The sequence below is a fragment of the Neovison vison genome, chromosome 1, assembly GCF_020171115.1.
Source record: "Neovison vison isolate M4711 chromosome 1, ASM_NN_V1, whole genome shotgun sequence".
Taxonomy (NCBI): domain Eukaryota; kingdom Metazoa; phylum Chordata; class Mammalia; order Carnivora; family Mustelidae; genus Neogale; species Neogale vison.
Window position 1 is genome coordinate 93,153,017 of NC_058091.1, and position 18,076 is coordinate 93,171,092.

General features: G+C 43.2%; 1 protein-coding gene across 6 annotated transcripts in view; it reads right to left on the bottom strand.

Annotated features, from left to right (window-relative positions):
- ADGRF5 (adhesion G protein-coupled receptor F5) overlaps positions 1–18,076 on the bottom strand; it is a 98,081-nt gene that overhangs the window by 11,609 nt on the left and 68,396 nt on the right. For 4 of the 6 annotated variants that reach the window (XM_044252360.1, XM_044252340.1, XM_044252350.1 and 1 more), the window contains exons 9-17: positions 16,810–17,031; positions 15,161–15,364; positions 11,599–11,769; positions 9,621–9,740; positions 9,258–9,467; positions 6,502–6,714; positions 4,539–4,694; positions 2,479–2,687; positions 29–208 (exon numbers count right to left, since the gene is read on the bottom strand). In XM_044252360.1, the coding sequence (XP_044108295.1) occupies positions 29–208; positions 2,479–2,687; positions 4,539–4,694; positions 6,502–6,714; positions 9,258–9,467; positions 9,621–9,740; positions 11,599–11,769; positions 15,161–15,364; positions 16,810–17,031 (1,685 nt within the window). The remainder of the gene's footprint in view (positions 1–28; positions 209–2,478; positions 2,688–4,538; positions 4,695–6,501; positions 6,715–9,257; positions 9,468–9,620; positions 9,741–11,598; positions 11,770–15,160; positions 15,365–16,809; positions 17,032–18,076) is intronic. The other 2 variants (XM_044252387.1, XM_044252377.1) reach the window with 1 other exon arrangement.

Consider the following 18,076-nt stretch of genomic DNA (forward strand, 5'->3'; position numbering starts at 1 on the left):
AACTCCTATAAGGTCTTAACCAACTCACCGTCATCATTTCTGAGTTCACTTGGGTTGGAACTGTTGAGAGCAGATCGAGGATGTTAATGATGGCTCCCAGGCTCCCAGGAAATGAGCTGACTTCATGTTTCACCTTGCCTGTGCTGACAGAAAGATCCTTCAGGTATGTTGGGAGTTTTGTATCCTGACAGGGACTCTTGATCAAAGCCTAGTAAAACAAAAGCCAACACAAACAGACACTCAAAAACCTTGCCAGTCAGTCCTGTCAACAAATCCTGCTGATCTACCCATGATGAAAATCTCTTATATTAATGATTTCTTTTTTTCTCCATTCCTATACATATACCCTATAAAATAACTTATCTCTTAATCTGTGTGCTATTCAGAATAGAATAAGACCTGACACACAGAAGGGGAAGAGTAAAACACATGTCAACCCAATGACTACTAGGTAAAGAAAAGGAAAGGGGATCTGATTCCTAGAGAGTTAGATTAAAATTGAGTAAAATTATCCCTTGATGGTCTGTACAGAAACACATTTGCTACTCTGCTTTTTCTTGTCACTTACTTTGCTGACCATTAGGGGGGGTGACCCTCCATCCCAATTTTCCTGGGACAGTTCTGCTTTATATCTGCTGACCCAGTGTAATTATTACTAGCACTTTCTTTTATTTTAAAAATGTGTCCTGGTTTGGATGATAAATTATACGGTCACCCCCATTTCTGTTTTCTAATTACTTACCCAATTACTTCCTAAGCCCTTACTTATAATTAAAGGATGAACTCCAATTTGACCTCATCCATAAAGAACTTTGATGAGTATTCCAACCCAGGGGAGTTTCCTCCTCTGACTTCCTAAGTATTTGTTATTTTTTAAAAAAGATTTATTTATTTATCTTAGAGAGAGAGAGCATGAGCGAGAGGGGCAGAAGGAGAGAGAATCTCAAGCAGACTCCGTGCTCAGCATGGAGCCCAATGTGGGGCTCAATCTCACGACCCGGAGATCAGTGTCTGAACCGAAACCAAGAGTCAGATGCTTAATGGACTACACCACCCAGATGCCCCCATAAGTGTTATTTAACATTCTTAACATATTTACCAAATAAAGTGTTATTTAACCTACTTTTACATTTGTGACATTTCTACCAATGTCATCTTGTGTTTGACTTTCAATATCTCTCCAATTAAATTATAAGCTCCTTAGCAATTTGAAACATGTTATATTCTGTCTGATATGCTATAATGCCTGATATAGTATAAGTCATAAATTGGCACATAGTAGGTATTCAATAAATATACGTTGAATGGATAGATCTGATAGGCTAACAGGCCAACCTTTCCACTGAAAATGTATCTAAGTATCTAGAATTGGGACCAGGGCCCAACATTGAATTCAAATTAAATATTCCTATCTTTCTCAATTAGGGAAATTCATATCACTGGTGCATCCTCATCAAGGTCCAACTCAGAGGCCAAGTTCTTCAAGAAGAGCTTCCTGATTATCCTAAGCAAAATTAATGTGTATTGAACTACCCAACAGGATCACATCCTCTAGCAAATCAGAAACTGAATTCTGGTTTGGTGGCCTTACCCTGAGAGCACCTGCAATAATGCTTCGCACCTAGTAAGTATTTTAGTGAATTTAGTACAAGACAAGAGGAGAGCAGAAGATAATTAGATGAGACACAAATCAGTACCACTCCTTTTCCTTAATTCTTCTTCCAACAGTGAGAGTGTTTGGAACGGCTTGTCTAACAATGTCATTCACTAGAACTCCACTAGTGGCCTCGTCAGTATTTGTTTCGTGTAACTCATGGCATTTTAGAGGTCTCTACTCTTGACAACTTCAGTATGGGGTAATATTTATTTATTCTGATGAAAGGAGAAATTTCCCCCCACCACGTGGCAGGAACCTCTCTTCTAGGTAAGAGAGGCAGGTTAGTTCCATCTTTCATAACTAAAGGTTACCTCTAAGGGTGGAAGAAATCTCAGACCTATAAAAGCAGAAAGCCCAAGCATATATATATATATATATATATATATATATATATATTTTTTTTTTTTTTTTTTTTTTTACACCGATGAACCTTATTTTTTTAATGTATCTCCTCCTTCTGAAAAGATGAGAGCTACTTGCTTGGTAATCAAGATTACTCAAAGGAGAGTGGTAAGAGAAGATAACTCTACCTGCACTTTAGAGGTAATAGAAACAAGGCACTGAGAAGTTAAGGTGAAGGTACGCAGCTGGTCCCAGAGCAGAATACATATTTTGTGGTCTCCATATTTGTACTTAAGAAAAACATAAAGCATTTCTAGGATTGCCTCTTCTTTTTAAATAAATAAATAAATAAATAAATAAATAAATAAAAGTAGCTTTGGGAGCAACACCAACCAGGCCAAGGCCTATTTGCTAAGAAATATGATAAGTTAGACTAATCTCCCCACCAAGAGCTCAAATCAAAGAGGTGTAAAGATCACCTTGGCCAGCTGGAGCAGACTATGTATTGGGGCAGAGATGCAGTCATTTTTCTTCACCTCCCAGTGGGAGCCTACACATTTGTAAGTCACTGTCCCACCGGTGGGACCCGCAGGGCTGCCGGGTACATCTGAGAACTGGCATAGTTTCTGGATGACTTTCCCTGGTTCCCCAACACCTATTGTGGGATCTCGGCACATGATCTTCTCTCCTGCATTGGAAACGGAAATAAAAAGGACAATTTGAAAGGAGGAAAAAGGATAGTCAAAAGAAGGTCAGGCCTAGCTAGAATGTTGCTGTTTGAAATCATTTTTCTCTTTAGTTTTCGGCAACCTTTTCAGAGTTACCCACTTTCTTTATTTTGCTCCTGATCTTCCAAAGCCCCTTTTAGTGCTTCTGACACAAATCTTTCACATGCATTTGCTTTTCTAACAATTTATTTCCTGTATGCCTCGTCCCTGCCTCTGGTCCCTGGGAATCTTCTCTCTGCTGTCTGTTTAATCTAAGCCATGGAAAAATCATGAGAGCTTAATGTGTGCTCATTCTGATAAGAGATAATCAGGTTTCCAGGAATCTCAGGGACAATATGCCTTAATCCAAGGGATTCTCAACTCTGGCATATTCGAATCACCTGGGGAGCTAGGAAAATACCAATGTCCTGGTTCACTCAGCCCAAATAGATAAGAACCCCCTGGGGCTGAGATTTAAGCATTGGCTATTTTCTAACTTTCCCCTGTGATTCTAGCATGCAGCCAAGGTTGAGAAGCACTGCCTTAATTCACATATATAATTAATAGTGGGAATTCCAGGTACCCATGACCTGAATATTCTAAGCAATATTTGTAAACATTTGTTCCTTCTGGCTGCCCTTACAGATGACTCTATTTCATGTCAACTCAAGACCAGATTGGAATGAGAAAATGACATTTGTTGCAGAATCTCTGATCTCCAAGGGACTTTGATTCTCTGATGATAAGATCCTTTCTCACCAACTTACGAATTTAACATCAACTGAGCTCTCAGTCATTGTATAAAATCTTGAAATATGTGAGTAATTTCTACTGGGAAAAGGAAGAGGAATCAGACCTGGTATGAGGGAGAGAAGAACAAACATAAACGAATAAAACATGTCTGTGCCTGGGGGAAGATGGCAGCACGGGGGGCAGTGAAGAAGGGGTCTTGGCTGCCCCTGGAAGAGGTATGCTTGGTAGGGTCAGGGAACAGTGACTCAGGGAGATAGGGACTCTAAATTGCTTCCCACTTTGGTGTCCAGAGCTCAGTTACCAATATATGAGAATTACCACAGATCACTCAGTAAACCAAACATGCCTGGTGATAGAGTCATGAATCCTTTGGATATCAGAGGTCCTGGTACAGACAAGATTTCTGGGGAAGAGGATTGTTTCTAGTGGAAGCCCTGGACAATGCTTTATTCACTTGCCTCTTTGCTGCTCCTGAGGAGAGTTCTTGGTCATAGGCTATTACAGAAATGGCCATAAACCATGACCTTCTACCTTGAAAATATTATGCAGGGCGGGGATATAGGCTTGGTGATGACGAAGGATGGGAAAAATGGTTGCCTATTATTTAGATTGATATTTTCATGTAGCCCTGTCTAGTGGTGACACCGTTCCTTTGCTGAAACCTCAAAGGGGTCTCCGTCCTGCAAAGACACTAGGCACCGCCCAGTCCAGTGCTTTGCCTCCCAGACTCTGCTGAAATCGAGCTCCATACACAAGACCTTCTTGATTACTTCCTCCTGACTCTCACCAGTAGAATGAAACCTGGCAGCCTCCTTGGTCTCCCGCATGATCTCTAATTCAGCCCTTACCACATTAGATGTCATCACACACATCTTTCCCCTACACCTGAGGTTAGTCCCCATGGCTTACTTGTTGCTGTGGTTGTGGTTGTTTCTTCCAGACCCTCCACCCTTAGCCCAAGGCTTGCCACACGCAGGTGCACAATATCCATTTATTGAATGGATGAATGAGGGAGCAAATGAATAAATGAATCCCTGTTCATGACTACCACCTTTTTAAAAAATTTCAAATGCTCTTACCTGGAACCAGGTTAATTTTCATAGCTGAGCTCCGGACTGAATTGTTAGCAGCATTGGTAAAGTGACAAAAAATGTCCAGCTTCTTTGGACACCAGGAAACTGAGCTTGCTGAGAAACTGTGTTTGTAACATACTTGCTTTCCATTAACTTCTTTTTCTGAGATAGAATTATTGGAAGAACTAAGTCACAAGATGAGACTCCAAAGCACACATTTTGTTGAAATGATCCAATATGGATAATATGTCTAAACTTTTCCAAGGCATGTGCCACATTCATTTCTGATGTGGTTTTTAAAATGCCCCCATTCTACAAGTAAGTAAGTCAGCCCACCCCTACATGGTGCTCCCCTAACCCCTACCTCCACCACTCATGATTCCAAATCTGTGCCTGTACAGTTTGGACAATCAGAATGCCTCTCAGCATCCCTCTCTTCCACATCTGTCATGCCCTGTGCACTTCTCCTGTCCTGCCTTTCCACATTGGTTTAGTGTCCCTTCTTTATGGGTCTGTCTCCTCCTTTAGATTGATAAAGTCTTGGAGAGAAGGTACCTGGTCTTATTTATCACTGCATCTCCCAGTGCCTAGCTCAGTATTTGGCCCCTAGAGAGCACTGAATACATGCATGTTAAACACGGGATGGTGAAATGCTTCAGTACTCCAGTACCCAGAGGGAGTCTATAGCCTCCTATTACACACCTTCTCTAAGTCCTTGTCTCTACTGGGTCCTGCTTTTCTGAACGTCAGGGTTCTTTTGATCTGCAGTGTTCATTTTTGAAATTTAACGTTATATGGATTGTCCTTTAGGACAAGAACCCTTCCAGCTAGTTAGTAACACATGTGCCCCAACTCTCACATCCCCTTTTCATTGCTTCCTATGGTGTTTTGCATTGAGCATGTCACCACGAATAGTTGTTCAAAGAATGAATGAGCTTGCAAATCCTTCATGAAGGTGTCTCTGTTGTGAGATGGGGTTGCGAGCTCATACTAGGTTCACCCTAATCTGTAGGAACCCTGATGTCTCTGGGTTGAGGGTACCTTCTACCTTAGAGGATTTGATTTGTGTGTGTGTGTGTGTGTGTGTGTGTGTGCGCGCGCGCGCGCGCCAGGTACCATTGAATGCAGTACCATGGACCACTTTACATTAATTATTCTGCAGCTTGAGAGCAGAACGGTTGTAATTCTCAGGGGAAACTGGTGCCCACCTGGAATGAGGCCAAGCTCTTAACTCTGGTGGACAAATTTTGTTTTTTTGTTTATCCTCTTCTGAGTGAACTTGTCACCCTTTGAGAGTCTTGACATTGTGCTTGTGACAGAGGCCCCCTTAGTCATTGCATAGGGAGCAAAGCCTTTCTTCCATGCCCTTCAGAGCCTTCAAACCCAAGGTTCTGGGGCACCTGAGTGGCTCAGTCGGTTAAACATCTAACTTTTGCTCAGGTCATGATCTCAGGGTCCTGGGATTGAGCCCCATGTCACACTCCCTGCTCAACTGGGAGTCTGCTTCTCCCTCTCCCTCTGACACACCCCTGCTTGTGTGCTCTCTCTCTCTTTCAAATAAATACATAAAATCTTTAGGACACACAACCCCAGGTTTCTGGGTTTCTCATACTGACTGATAGTCTCAGAGAAGCCCCACCAGAAGCTAAAGCATTTCTATTTTTCTTTTTCTCTATGTTTTTGGCCCTTGGTTATTTCACTTTCTTGGATCCTCAGCTGTGCATCTGAAAGGATTTCTGTGGTGCTTTTATAACACGCTGATGCATAGCATGGAGAGAGGGAACACCAGAGTACCGGATATACTCCTGCCAAAAACCAACAAGCCATGGGCCACAGAGCACAACAGAAGGTAATAACGTTCATGAGGTACCCTCTGTTACATTCTGTCTCTGAGGCAATCCTTATGTCTCTTTACCTCTATTTTCAGAGGAACTTTTGAGATCCCACAATGCAGCAATGCGTGTCTTACCTGCAAGAAAGAATAAGGAGTCCACTTGGAAAGTTACTTTGTAGTCTTCGTCCTCCTCAATGCAGCACCTGAAGTGACGGGAACCTTTACATGGAACCGTAGCCTCCAGAGGGTCCACCATGATGTCCGGCTCTAGAGGCAGTGGGTGAACCATCACATCTTTCGTCGCGACACTGTACGATTTCTTGTATCTAAATATGCAGTGATAGGTTCCTGTGTGGAAGGAAGCAAAAATGAGATGGAATGTGATCACTGCTCCAAAAATGCATTGGCTGGGAAGGTTAAGATGAAGTTTAGTTTTTCCTGTCAAGCATGGGCAAGAGCACGTCACACCTTCCTAGACACTGGATGAGAAAATGTTTGATCAACTCTCCTCCTGGGTTCTCGATGTATTTGAAGGACTAACCCATTGCCTAAATAGTCATTTCCTTTTAAATAAAATTAAGTGGCTTATCTAAAGTTATACAGCCTATTAGGTGTGGAATTGCATTTCTTTTTCTTTTTTTAAAAGATTTATTTATTCAAGTAATCTCTACATCCTACGTGGAGCTCGAACTTGGGACTCCGAGATCAATTGTTGCATGCTCTACCAACTGAGCAAGCCAGATGCCCTTGGATTTCAAACCAAGCTCCTATTACCTACACCAAGTCTCTTTCCACAACTCAGGGAGAAACATGGGAATTTGGGTGTGTGCAGGGCTGAGGAGTTCTTCAAATACAGTTGTCAGCAAGTTAGAGCTCCGTGGTGGCATGGTGTCCCCTTGCCCCATCTGTGAGTGAGTAGGCATGCCAGCACCACGACACCATCAAAGTGTGTGGAAGGGGTTAGGCTGAAATTCTTGAGGGAGCTTCCCCTGTGGACCCTAGAGTTAGACATCTGATGTCTGACTCCCATCTAGGAAAGTCTAAGGACGAGAGGTCTTTCTGGAGGACCGAGGGAAGGCTACAGCAAAAGTAGGCTGTGCAGCCTGTGCTTGGTGAGGTAGACGGGGCCGAGCATGGTCCTGGGGTTGAGCTTCTAGAGAGGACCTTATCCCAATGGTCTTTATACCAGGGTCCGTCACAAGATGAGGCATGACCTGAACAGCCATCATGGGGACAGGGCAGGAAGATGGTAACAGCACCTACAGTTGAGTAAGACCCTTTTACTTTCTTAACATTCCTTCTCTTTGCCCCAACTCTGGAGGAACTAGAGCCATGACATAGCCAGAGGGAAAACAGGGAGAACAAGGACAGAGAACAAACCCCCTTCTGTTTCTGCTGGGAGGGAGGGAAATATAAATTCGGTATGAAATGAAGGTCTAGTTAATTTACATGAGAACGGGATTTTGACTATCCCAAGTATGGGACAGTCAAATAGTTTACGTTCCTGGAAAAGCCATGTCTCCTCCTCAGTTATGACTCCTCAGGGGGAAGAGCAACTGGACAGTGTAGGTTAAGCTCAGCACAGGGGAACTCTGTCTCCTGACTATATTCTACCAAGGCCAGCCACAGTGACCAGTTATTTCTACAATGATACCTAGGCCTTACATAAGCAAATAAAGACCTGGGACTTGTAGGACCTGGACTGATTAAACTTATAACTAATGAAAGCATTCAGAGGGAAGTGGTCCAGGGTTGGCCAGATAATCTCCATTTCACCCTGGCTCTGCCATTTTCCAGATGTATAACCTCAGGTATTTTACTTAGCCTCACTGGGCCTCAGTTTCTTCATCTGTAAAATGAGGATACTAATAACACTGTCCTCTAGGTTTACTGGGTTTTTAAAAATTTATTTTTATTTATTTATTTTCAGAGAGGGAGAGAGAGCAGAAGTGGTGGGGAGTGGCAGACAGAGGGAGAAGCAGGGTTCTCCACTAAGCAAGGACTGCCAATGTGGGACTAGATCCCAGGATCCTGGGAGAATGACCTGAGCCTGAGTCAAAGGCAGATGCTTAATCAACAGAGCCACACAGGCATCCTCTAAGTTTATGTTGTAAATGAACTAATCCACTCAAACACTTAGCACGGTGCCTATCACATAACGAAGGGCTCAATACATGTCAACTTTTATTGCAGCAATTATAGCAAATAATTTTCCACCTTCCAAGTCTCTGCATTTCTTTCCAACATGAATAACATGTAGGGATAAATACAGAATGCAAATATTCCTTTCTTTGGAACCAGGCATATAAATCCTTGACCTAGATTTTTTTTTTTTAAATCACGATTGGGTGAAAAACTCCTAAAATTCTGGTAAAACCACTGTTAAAAACAATCCTCTTGGGGCAGCTGGGCGCCTCAGTCAGTTAAGCATCTGACTCTGTTTCGGCTCAAGTCGTGACATTGAACCCGGCATGGGGCTCTGCACTCAGCAGGGAATCTTCTTGGGATTCTCTCTTCCTTTCCCTGCCCCTCCCTCCTGTACTCCCTTTCTCCCTAAAATAAACAAATACATCTTTAAACATAAGCAGCAAAACAATCCTCTTAATTTCATGGCGGCAGCGCAGGCTCCTGAATTGGAGATCCCAGTTCCAGTCCTGACTCTGCACCGTGAGAATGAGGAGCCCAGGTGCGTGTGTTATTCTCTCTGAGCCTCTGTTTCCACATCTGTACAATGGAGATTTGGGACATCTTCCCCTGCAGAGCTCTTGCATGGAGTGCAGGGGTGCAGGCACATCTCAGGACAGCCCCTCCAGGTCTGGTCCCTCTTTCAGGGTGTTCCCAGGGGCCCCGGGCAGCATGGCAACAGAAAGGGTCTGGGGTCTCACACCCACCGTTCCACTCCCGGGTCGCCGTCTCCACGGTCAGCACCGACTCTGCTCCAGCAGCAGATCTCCTGGCGGTATAAAACTTTTGGTATATTTTAATCCCAGCAGAAGTGTTCCAGTATACCTCATCATAGTTACTCACATCGCTGATGCACTTTATGGAAAAGTTTTGTCCCTCAGAAACAGAAATTGGGTCCGGGGTTATTGTTAGGTTGGCTGAAAGAACGCACACAGAACGGACAAAAGAAAAACCAACAACAAGCACAAGATTTAGTCTTTCTGGTGACATCGACACACGAGTGAAATTTAAGACAGAGGCAGAGAGCATGGGCCGTCCTGACTCCACTGGTGTCATTGTGGGATGGGTACCTTGCGGCTCCTGGGCTTTCTTTGTTTCTAGGCTGTTTCCGGTGGTGCTCTCAACTGTACTCATTTCCATCTCCTGCCTTGGGAGCTGGTGCACTTCCCTGTTGTGGCTGGAATTATCTCCTGATGATCGGCAGGGCAAAAGGTTGCAAACTTAGGGCTGTTGACATAACCCAAGCTCCCCTCAACCTTTTCCGTGCCCAATGGCTCTGTTCTTGTAACAACGCCATTCTCTACCCTTTTAAAACACGTTTTAAATAACACCGTGTTGTATTTTAATTTCTCTTTCTGTATCTCTTCTTCATAAAAGTGTGAACCCCTTAAGAGAAGGGCTCTCTTTTCTATGTCTTTGCATCCCCCAGGGCTTACCACTGGCTATAGTACACCTCCAACACTTACTAAACCAAAGAGTGATTTCTGGAACAACATTTGAGGTACAGGCATCCTAGAATGTACGGCCCCAATAATTAAACCAGGACCATCTCAGGCAAACTGGGAGGGAGAGACACCTTAACTCTAAGTCTCTCTACATTTACTCCTCCTTATGAGAATGTCCTCATAAATTCATGAGGAATTATTCCTCAAAAATGTTAACAAGACCCTTACAAAGGTAAAGGCTTATATGGACAGTCTACTTTTTGGGGCCTCTGCTTCTATCTTTCCACCCCTCTTTGAGCATGTCACTGACATTTCAAAATGCCATTCACTTTTATCTCCTGGAGGTGGACGGTTTCACGCCTGGAACCCACTGATGCCGGCCAGCTTTTCCCACCAGTGTAAAATCTTGCCCTTCATCACAATAAAAAGAAATCAGGCCTGCCCACAGTGCCCTTTAGAAGCGGAGATCCCAACGTGCAGATAGAGTCCCCGATCACACAAGCATGGATTGCTGTGTCCCTCCCATGGGCCTCACTGGCTGTCGGGATCTGGTGTGGAGCTGCCTTTCGACGGCTCGGCGGCTTCTGAGAGTGAAAAGGGAGAGGCTCATGGAACCATGAATCTGGTTCTCTTGATTCTCAGAAAACGTCCAAACCACCAGACCAGTGGTTTTCAGTGAAATCTCAGTAGGTTTCTATGACAACCAAAACCCCACCTAATCAATACAACTCTGAGTTGAAACTTGAAGCGTCCACCCGCTCTCACTACAGAAAACTGAAATGAAATTGCTCAGAAGACCCACGAACTCTTCTATGGCCATAATGTTTTCAGATAAGCGCCATCTTGATCTTTGTAAAAAACCCTAAGTCACGAGAGGAGCAAGGGGGAACGAGGGCAATCAGTAGTGTCGGTATTAGTCCTTCCTCCAAATTGTTCACAGTGATCTGGTGATTGATCTAAGTGGTTCAGTTTTTGCAAAATGGGGAGAAAAACAAGTGTGACTGCCCCATTTTTGCAAACAGAGGTGAAGTTAGGATGTTTTATTATATGAGGAGAAGAAATGACACTTTTTAAAAAAAAGACTAACTCAGTTGAAAGCCTTTAGTCAAAGACTAACAAACACTCAGGATAACTGTAAAATGATCATAAAGTCTCAAATTATTAAAGCTTCCGGCAAGGTTCTGTCTGGAATAGGTAGAGTGGGAGGGGAGGGAAGACAGAACGTGTCTTCGCCTGCTGGTGGTGGGCCATGAGGCTGGCTACTGGCCTACAAGGGAAGGAGGATGGGCTCACGGAAGGAAAAGGGAAAATCTGGGGCACCAGCTTTGTCATGAACTCAATGACTTAAACAGAACTAATCCTAGTGTGAAACTCTCCTTTCCGTCCCTTCCTGCCTTCTCAGTGCCAGGCAGACCTTTCCTCCCCTGCAGCCCTGGGCTCCCCGCATCTTTCTTTCTTCTAAAGACCTTATCTAAATTCAGAGGAGAGAGAAGGACAACCCCCTCTGTCTCCTGCTTGTGATTTACCCCAACCACACTCCAGCTAGCTCAGAGATATTCCCAGAGGGTTGACAGCCCTTGGCTGGAGGCAAAGGAGTCCTTACCCACGGAGGTGAATGTCACTTCTATGTTCTTACTGCCTCTGGCTCCGTGGATGCTGACGAACTCGCACGCATAGATGACTGTCATTCCAGCGGACCCGCTGGGACACTGAGTCCCATCTGCCCTGAAGGTGTATCTGCTGCAGCCGGACTCTAGGTCAGTTTCTGGGTTGCCTGCAGAGACAGAAGCAGTTCCTTCACTGTCACACAGTTGGCTGACTCTTCCATGTAGGAGCAAAGAGGCCCAATCTGGGAAAAGGAATTATTATTTAAATCCAATTTCTTCTCTTTAGAGAGGGAGGACTGTACGGTACTTAGGTCTGCAGACTTGGGACCGGGCAGTCTGGCTGCAGATCCCAAATTCCCACTTACTAGCAGGCTATGGTTGAAAAAGTCACCCAACTGCTCTGTGCTTCAGTTTCTCCAGGTGGAAAATGGGGACCAAAAATCATAGCTACCACCTCGGATTGCATAGTCAGGTCAAGTGAGTTAAGATACAGACACACTTAGAACAGCGCCCAGTCGGGGCCTGCCCCTCACACAGACCATTAATGATGGTCGCTGGGGTAGGAAAAATTAAAAATTAAGAGAGAGAGAGAGAGAGTGTGTGTGTGTGTGTGTGTGTCTTTTTCAACATATGAAAATCAAATTTGGAAACTTCCTTGGGCTTTATTTCCCCTAACTCCAAAAATATACTTAAGTCCTCCTCATAACTCCAGTGCAGTGATTCCTGCCTAGGGGTCCTGTCCCCACTTTAGTAAAACCACCTCCGAGCACCAAAAATGACTCAGTTATTCTTTTTTGGTGGTTGGCTCATGGATACCACTACAAACCACATCACCTGGAGCCCAAACCCAGAGATCCTGATGTTGGCTGCTCTAGGGTAGAGCCCTGACAGCTGGCCTGTCTAATAGCCCCCTGGGGAGACCCTCACGTGCAGCCGGGAAGGAGAACACCACCTCCTGGGGTGCTAGGGACCACTTCCTGCCACTTCTCTACTTGGGCTCACCTCAGACCCTGAAGCCAGCCTGCCTCTAGGGGCACTTCATCAAGGGACTCCAAAGCCACAGACTGATTTCTACTCAGGAAAGAAAAACAGCCAGTCTCCCTTCTTTATAACTGACTGATGTCTTGTCTGTCTGCAAAAAAAAACCCAACCCAAACCAAACCAGATCCATCTGAGACGGACTGCCGGCACACACGGTAACATGGGCTTAAATATTTCAGTGGGGCAATCCAGAAGAAAAGATGCAAGTAAGGGGAGAGTGGAGTTCAAAGCTCTTCCCTCTCATGTCCCCCAAGGCCATAGTCAAGATCACACCCTCCTGTAAATATTCAGTTGTTTTATGAATACTCCGCTGATCAACAGCCACTGGAGTATGGTAGGCAGGGCCACGAAAAGTTAATGAACTCTTTTGGAACTGCTCTAACTTGTGTGCAAGGAGGGAGTTAAGGCTCTGTTAGTTTTTATCATCATACCACATAACAGCTGCAGCGAGACTAGAAACTCTGTTGCTGTTAATTTCCCCCAGTTTGTCCATCCATTTCTGTGCAGGTGAAGCTAGCTAGTACTACACTAGGCAGGCGAGATGCTGCACCAATAACAGTAACTATTACCATTTCCACTATTACTACTACTGATACTATTACTTCTGTACCATTACTATTTCTATTATTAGTTGCTGCCCGATGAGTTGAAAAACTCCAGGAAGCACCCCCCCTCTTCAAAAAAGACCACCCTTTTCACGTTAGAAATTCTGCCACTGCTGATTACCTTCCTTCTGTCTTATCCTTTGTATTTTGAAAATGAAATGCACCTGTTTTTGAAATGAGGTAGGTCATTCAGTTCCTTGTGCTTTGCTAGATTGTCTCCCATTGACCTGGAAGAATGGGTGCTAAAGAGCTCGTGGAATTTGGAGACACACACAGAGAGAGAGAGCATGCACTTCAGAGTGGAGGCTACGAGGGGAGGAAGAAGGCCAGGTGCCGAGGGCAAAGGTTAAGTTCATCAGAGAATGGACAGTGCGAGTCCCCAGGTGGCCAGCCCCATGGCAGGAAATCCATTGTTCTGTCTCCCACACTGGGCATTAGGAATGTCTGAAACAGTGGTGACCATGGAGAAGTCCCTGATCATTTGTACTGGAGACTTCCTGGTTCCTCTGCCAGAGGGCGAGGCTTTCACCTCTCAGAGCTGTAAGTGTATGAAGTCAGTACCAAGGGAACTTTGCAAGGTTTTTCTTCCATCTGGCCGCTCCTCCAGGGCGCCTACAACCTCCTCTTCCTGAAAAATCAAGGAAGCGACTAACATCTCCTGTGTCAACATTTTCAACAGTAACCAGATGCTTTTCCCCTTCATGGGGGGATTTAAAGTAAAATACAGAAGCAGCAGGTGAAATGTGCTTTGTAAATAGATGGGCTCAGGATGACTTGCATGTAAATTGATCATTATTTTATTTTTTTATAACTTAATATAGTCTGATAGCAAAGAGTCTGTACTGTAAAACTTTACAGCACTGATGAATTTCAAGAGTAAAGCCACATTTTACTTAAATGATTTTTTGTGTAAAGATGAACACATAAAGCTGTCATTTCTTAAGGGAAGGATAGGGTCTTGTTACGTGAAGTCTCCAGACAAAAATGTCTCCTGCTCCAGAGCAGACTCTTCCAGATCAGCCCGCCCCAGCCCTGGCTCCTCAGGCATGGCTAAACATACTTTTGCCAAGGCAAACACTGGTCTTGGGAAATCAGACCTGAGGTGAGTCTTTCTTTTCCTTTCTGACAACCTTGGATAAGTCTGTGTTGCCCTCAATTTCCTTATCTGCAAACTGGAGGCAAAAAATACCAGCTTCAAAGTTGCGATCAGGGTTAAATATGATCAAAAGTGATAACATATTTTTAAAACATTGATTAATCATAAGCTGTTACACAAAACAGGGTCAGAGTTGCTCTTTTAATATATTATTATTATCATTCATGAGTATAAACGGGAGGGTGGAGAACTTCCAGTAATATCTCAGATCTGAAAGGAAGCCAAGTAGGATCAGAAATTGACATGGAACAATTGAGAGACAAACGGGTCTATACAGAAAAATGGAAAAAAAACCCACAAAGACACGGAGTTAGGTAATACAGAAAGATGTGGGACAGAGGCAGAGACGTGAGAAGGACAGAGACCAGGAGAAGACACACAGAAAAGAGAAGTTCAGAACCAGACTCCAAAGCAAAGTCAATGACCTCATCCTTAGCTCTTTGCTGAAGATGAAGAGGGAGGGAAGGTGGGGGCCAGCTCTTCTACAGGTGGGAGTTACTGTGGATGGAAGTCATCAGGTCTTCTCAGCCAAGATCTTGTCCACAACCCAAGCATGACCTCTGTATGCATATATTTTTGGAAAGTTGTTCTAGAATAGCTAAGCTGGAGCTGGCATCAAGCCTAGTTCCATTTTAATAGTCTGAAGTTTGGGAAAAAACAGTCACCTAACATTTTCTCTCCCACCCAGTCCATCTCCCACTTTTACTTGGCCAAGAGGCAAAAACGTATATATGAAAGGGCATCTAACATTCTCACCTGGAATGTTTATTTTCCCCTTCTGCTTCCATTCTATCGCGCTCCAATTTACATTAATCTCACTGCAGCAGTTCAAAGATACAGGATTGTTGTCGCATGTCACTTTCATTTCTTCAGGTGCCACAATTCGGATGGGCGTGACATCTATTTTTTTTCTGGACTCATATTCAAAGATATCCAATGTCAGCTTGCAAATATATTCACCTGCATAGAATACACACATGTATTTTTTTAAGATTTATTTTTTTATTTGAGTGAGAGAGTGTGCAAGCGAGCGGGGTGAGGGGGCAGAGGGAGAGGGAAACAGAATTCCCAGCAGACTCCTCACTGAGGGCAGAGCCTGACATAGGGCTCCATCTCAAGACCCTGAGATCACGACTGGAGCCAAAATTGAGAGTCGACCAGCTCAACCGACTGTGCCACCCAGCTCCCCTTACAATCGTGTTTTTTAATTATTACATATGTGGAATTCCTTAGAAGAACAATAGTCTCATCTCATGTGTTGTGACAGTACTTCCTGAAGCATCGTTTTCAAAATCATCCAAGCTCTAGACAACTCTAAAGAAACATTCAGGAAGTGTCGAAGTTCAATGCACATCATTTCTGATGCTACGGGTTAATGAGTAGAGAGATGTTCTAAAGAAGGAGCAGAAATCTCAGTCTTTGTTGACGAGATAAAAGGTGTGGAGATGGAAGTGGTAGAAAGGAAAAATTGGAACGCCTCGGAGAATTAGAAGGTTGTGGTTGATTTTGGCGTTCTATTTCACTCTGTGGCAAAATCAGAATCCACAAAGCTGTAACAGGGCCCGTGGTTTGCAACCCAACTTCTCTGCCAGGGAAAAAGAGATTCCCCCGCTGGTATCTGGGTTACAATGGGGTGATTAAATTCTGGAGTGTCAGGTTTAAAACTTCTGCTTCTGGGGGTGTTGGGGAAGGAGAGTGGGAGATGGGAGAGATTACAATGGAATCCAAGAAAGCTGGGCAGAGGGTAATGGTTACGTTCACTCTCCTGAGGCGGGGCATAGTTTTACAGGTGTACACATATGTCAAAACATATTAAACTGTACCCTTTAAATATGTACAGCTTATTATATGTCAATTCTATCTCCACAAACCTGTTGAAAATTTTTTGAAGATTAAAAACAAAAGTCATATTTTTGTCTCTGTTTCCAACTCATAAGCCTTGGTAAATGTAGAAATCTGTTTTTGTCTCCAAGGATGTAGTTCTTACTTATATACCATGGGATTCATTTTTAATTTTGAAAAATTGAGACTGGTGACTTCTTTTCAAAGAGGAAAACACTGTGTGTGTATATGTGTATATATGTATATATATATATGTATATATGTATATATGTATACACACATATATAGTATTTATTTTTATTTATTTATTTATTTATATTTTATTTATTTTATATATTTCATTTATTTTATTTTACTTATATATTTAAATAATTTTTATAAATTTTATAAATTTTAATAAAAATTTTTATACATTTTATTTATATATTATTTATTTATATTTTTATTTATTTTATATATATATAATAAAATTATGTACACACACATTCACATATATTCCATGGCTTGCTTCTTTACAAGCCCTTTGCTCCTTTCTCTGCACCAGTTCTTAGACAGAGACCCACCTGCATCGCCCTGAGTGATGTTGTAAATCGTGAGGCGCGATATAGAGGTCATGTTGTTGAGCACGGTGGTGTAAACCAAGAATCTGCTGCTGTTCTGGATGTCAAAGCGCCTTTCAACATGGTGCCAGGACACGTTAGAGGACAAAACTTCATTTTCACACACCAAATTTACTGTGTCTCCTTCAAAAATGATTTCTGGTATGACAGTGAACTTCGTTTCATCTGGGAACCCAAAGAAAAGGTATTAAGACCCCAAAGCAAATGAATGGAATTGAGACTGCCTGCCGGACACCACCACTACATGGGGCCATGGTGCTTCTAAAAGGAAGCAACATGTCTTCCTCATTCCATCCCCTAACAGCTGGTCTTTGAAGCCCAAAGAGTGGTCACCTGCCAGATACTGGGAACAGGGTTTCAAGTTTGGAGTCTGTGCATACTTAATTGGCCTCATCAGTGGTGATGGGGATTCCAAAGCTATTCTTAATATTTTGCATAGTCTGGTAGAAAATGCTGAGTTGCATATAAAAGCCACACCAGCTCATTTAAACCTCAAGTTTCTTTGCTACTGACTCAATATTATCAACTGCCTCTTGCTAATAACCGGTATCTTATACTTCTGAAAGCTCTGTTGTATGGCTTTGATGAAGTATAAATGGGGAAAAATAATTTCTTGTAATAAAGTCTCTTGAGAATTTAGAATTTTTAAAGAGATTTCATACCCATGGTCCCTTAAGAAGGAGAACTTTATAGACACACAGGTCCAGAGTTGAATCCACATCTAGCTGTATGGCCCTAGGTAATTTACTCAGCCTCTCTGAGCCTCAGCTCAATTGTCTGGAAAACAGGAGCTGTAAGAGCTACAGGCGGAGGTGATTTGGGGCAATAGCAGCGATTATTGTTTTCATAATACAAATCTGGAGAACCATAGCATCAAGTCATTTCACAGACATTTGCTATTTCTGTGGGTGTGGGTGTGTGTTTATTGTTGTCCTTTGTTTACACAACATGTGCTTTTTCCCCCTTTAAGCTGTGTTTCTCATTCTACAACTTGCAGGAATTCCATGTGTTGAAGAGATCAGAGGTGCCGGATAAGGAAGCTCTAAGAGGGCTTTATGCTCCGCCCAGTCCCTCTCCTGTCATCACGGGAGCACAATACCATAAAATTAATTTTGGGAGCTAGGATGTTCTAGTCAAAGTATCAAGGGATCTAAATATTTATCACATTTTTTAGACTCCTGAATAGAAGATTTAAAAATATCACACCCAA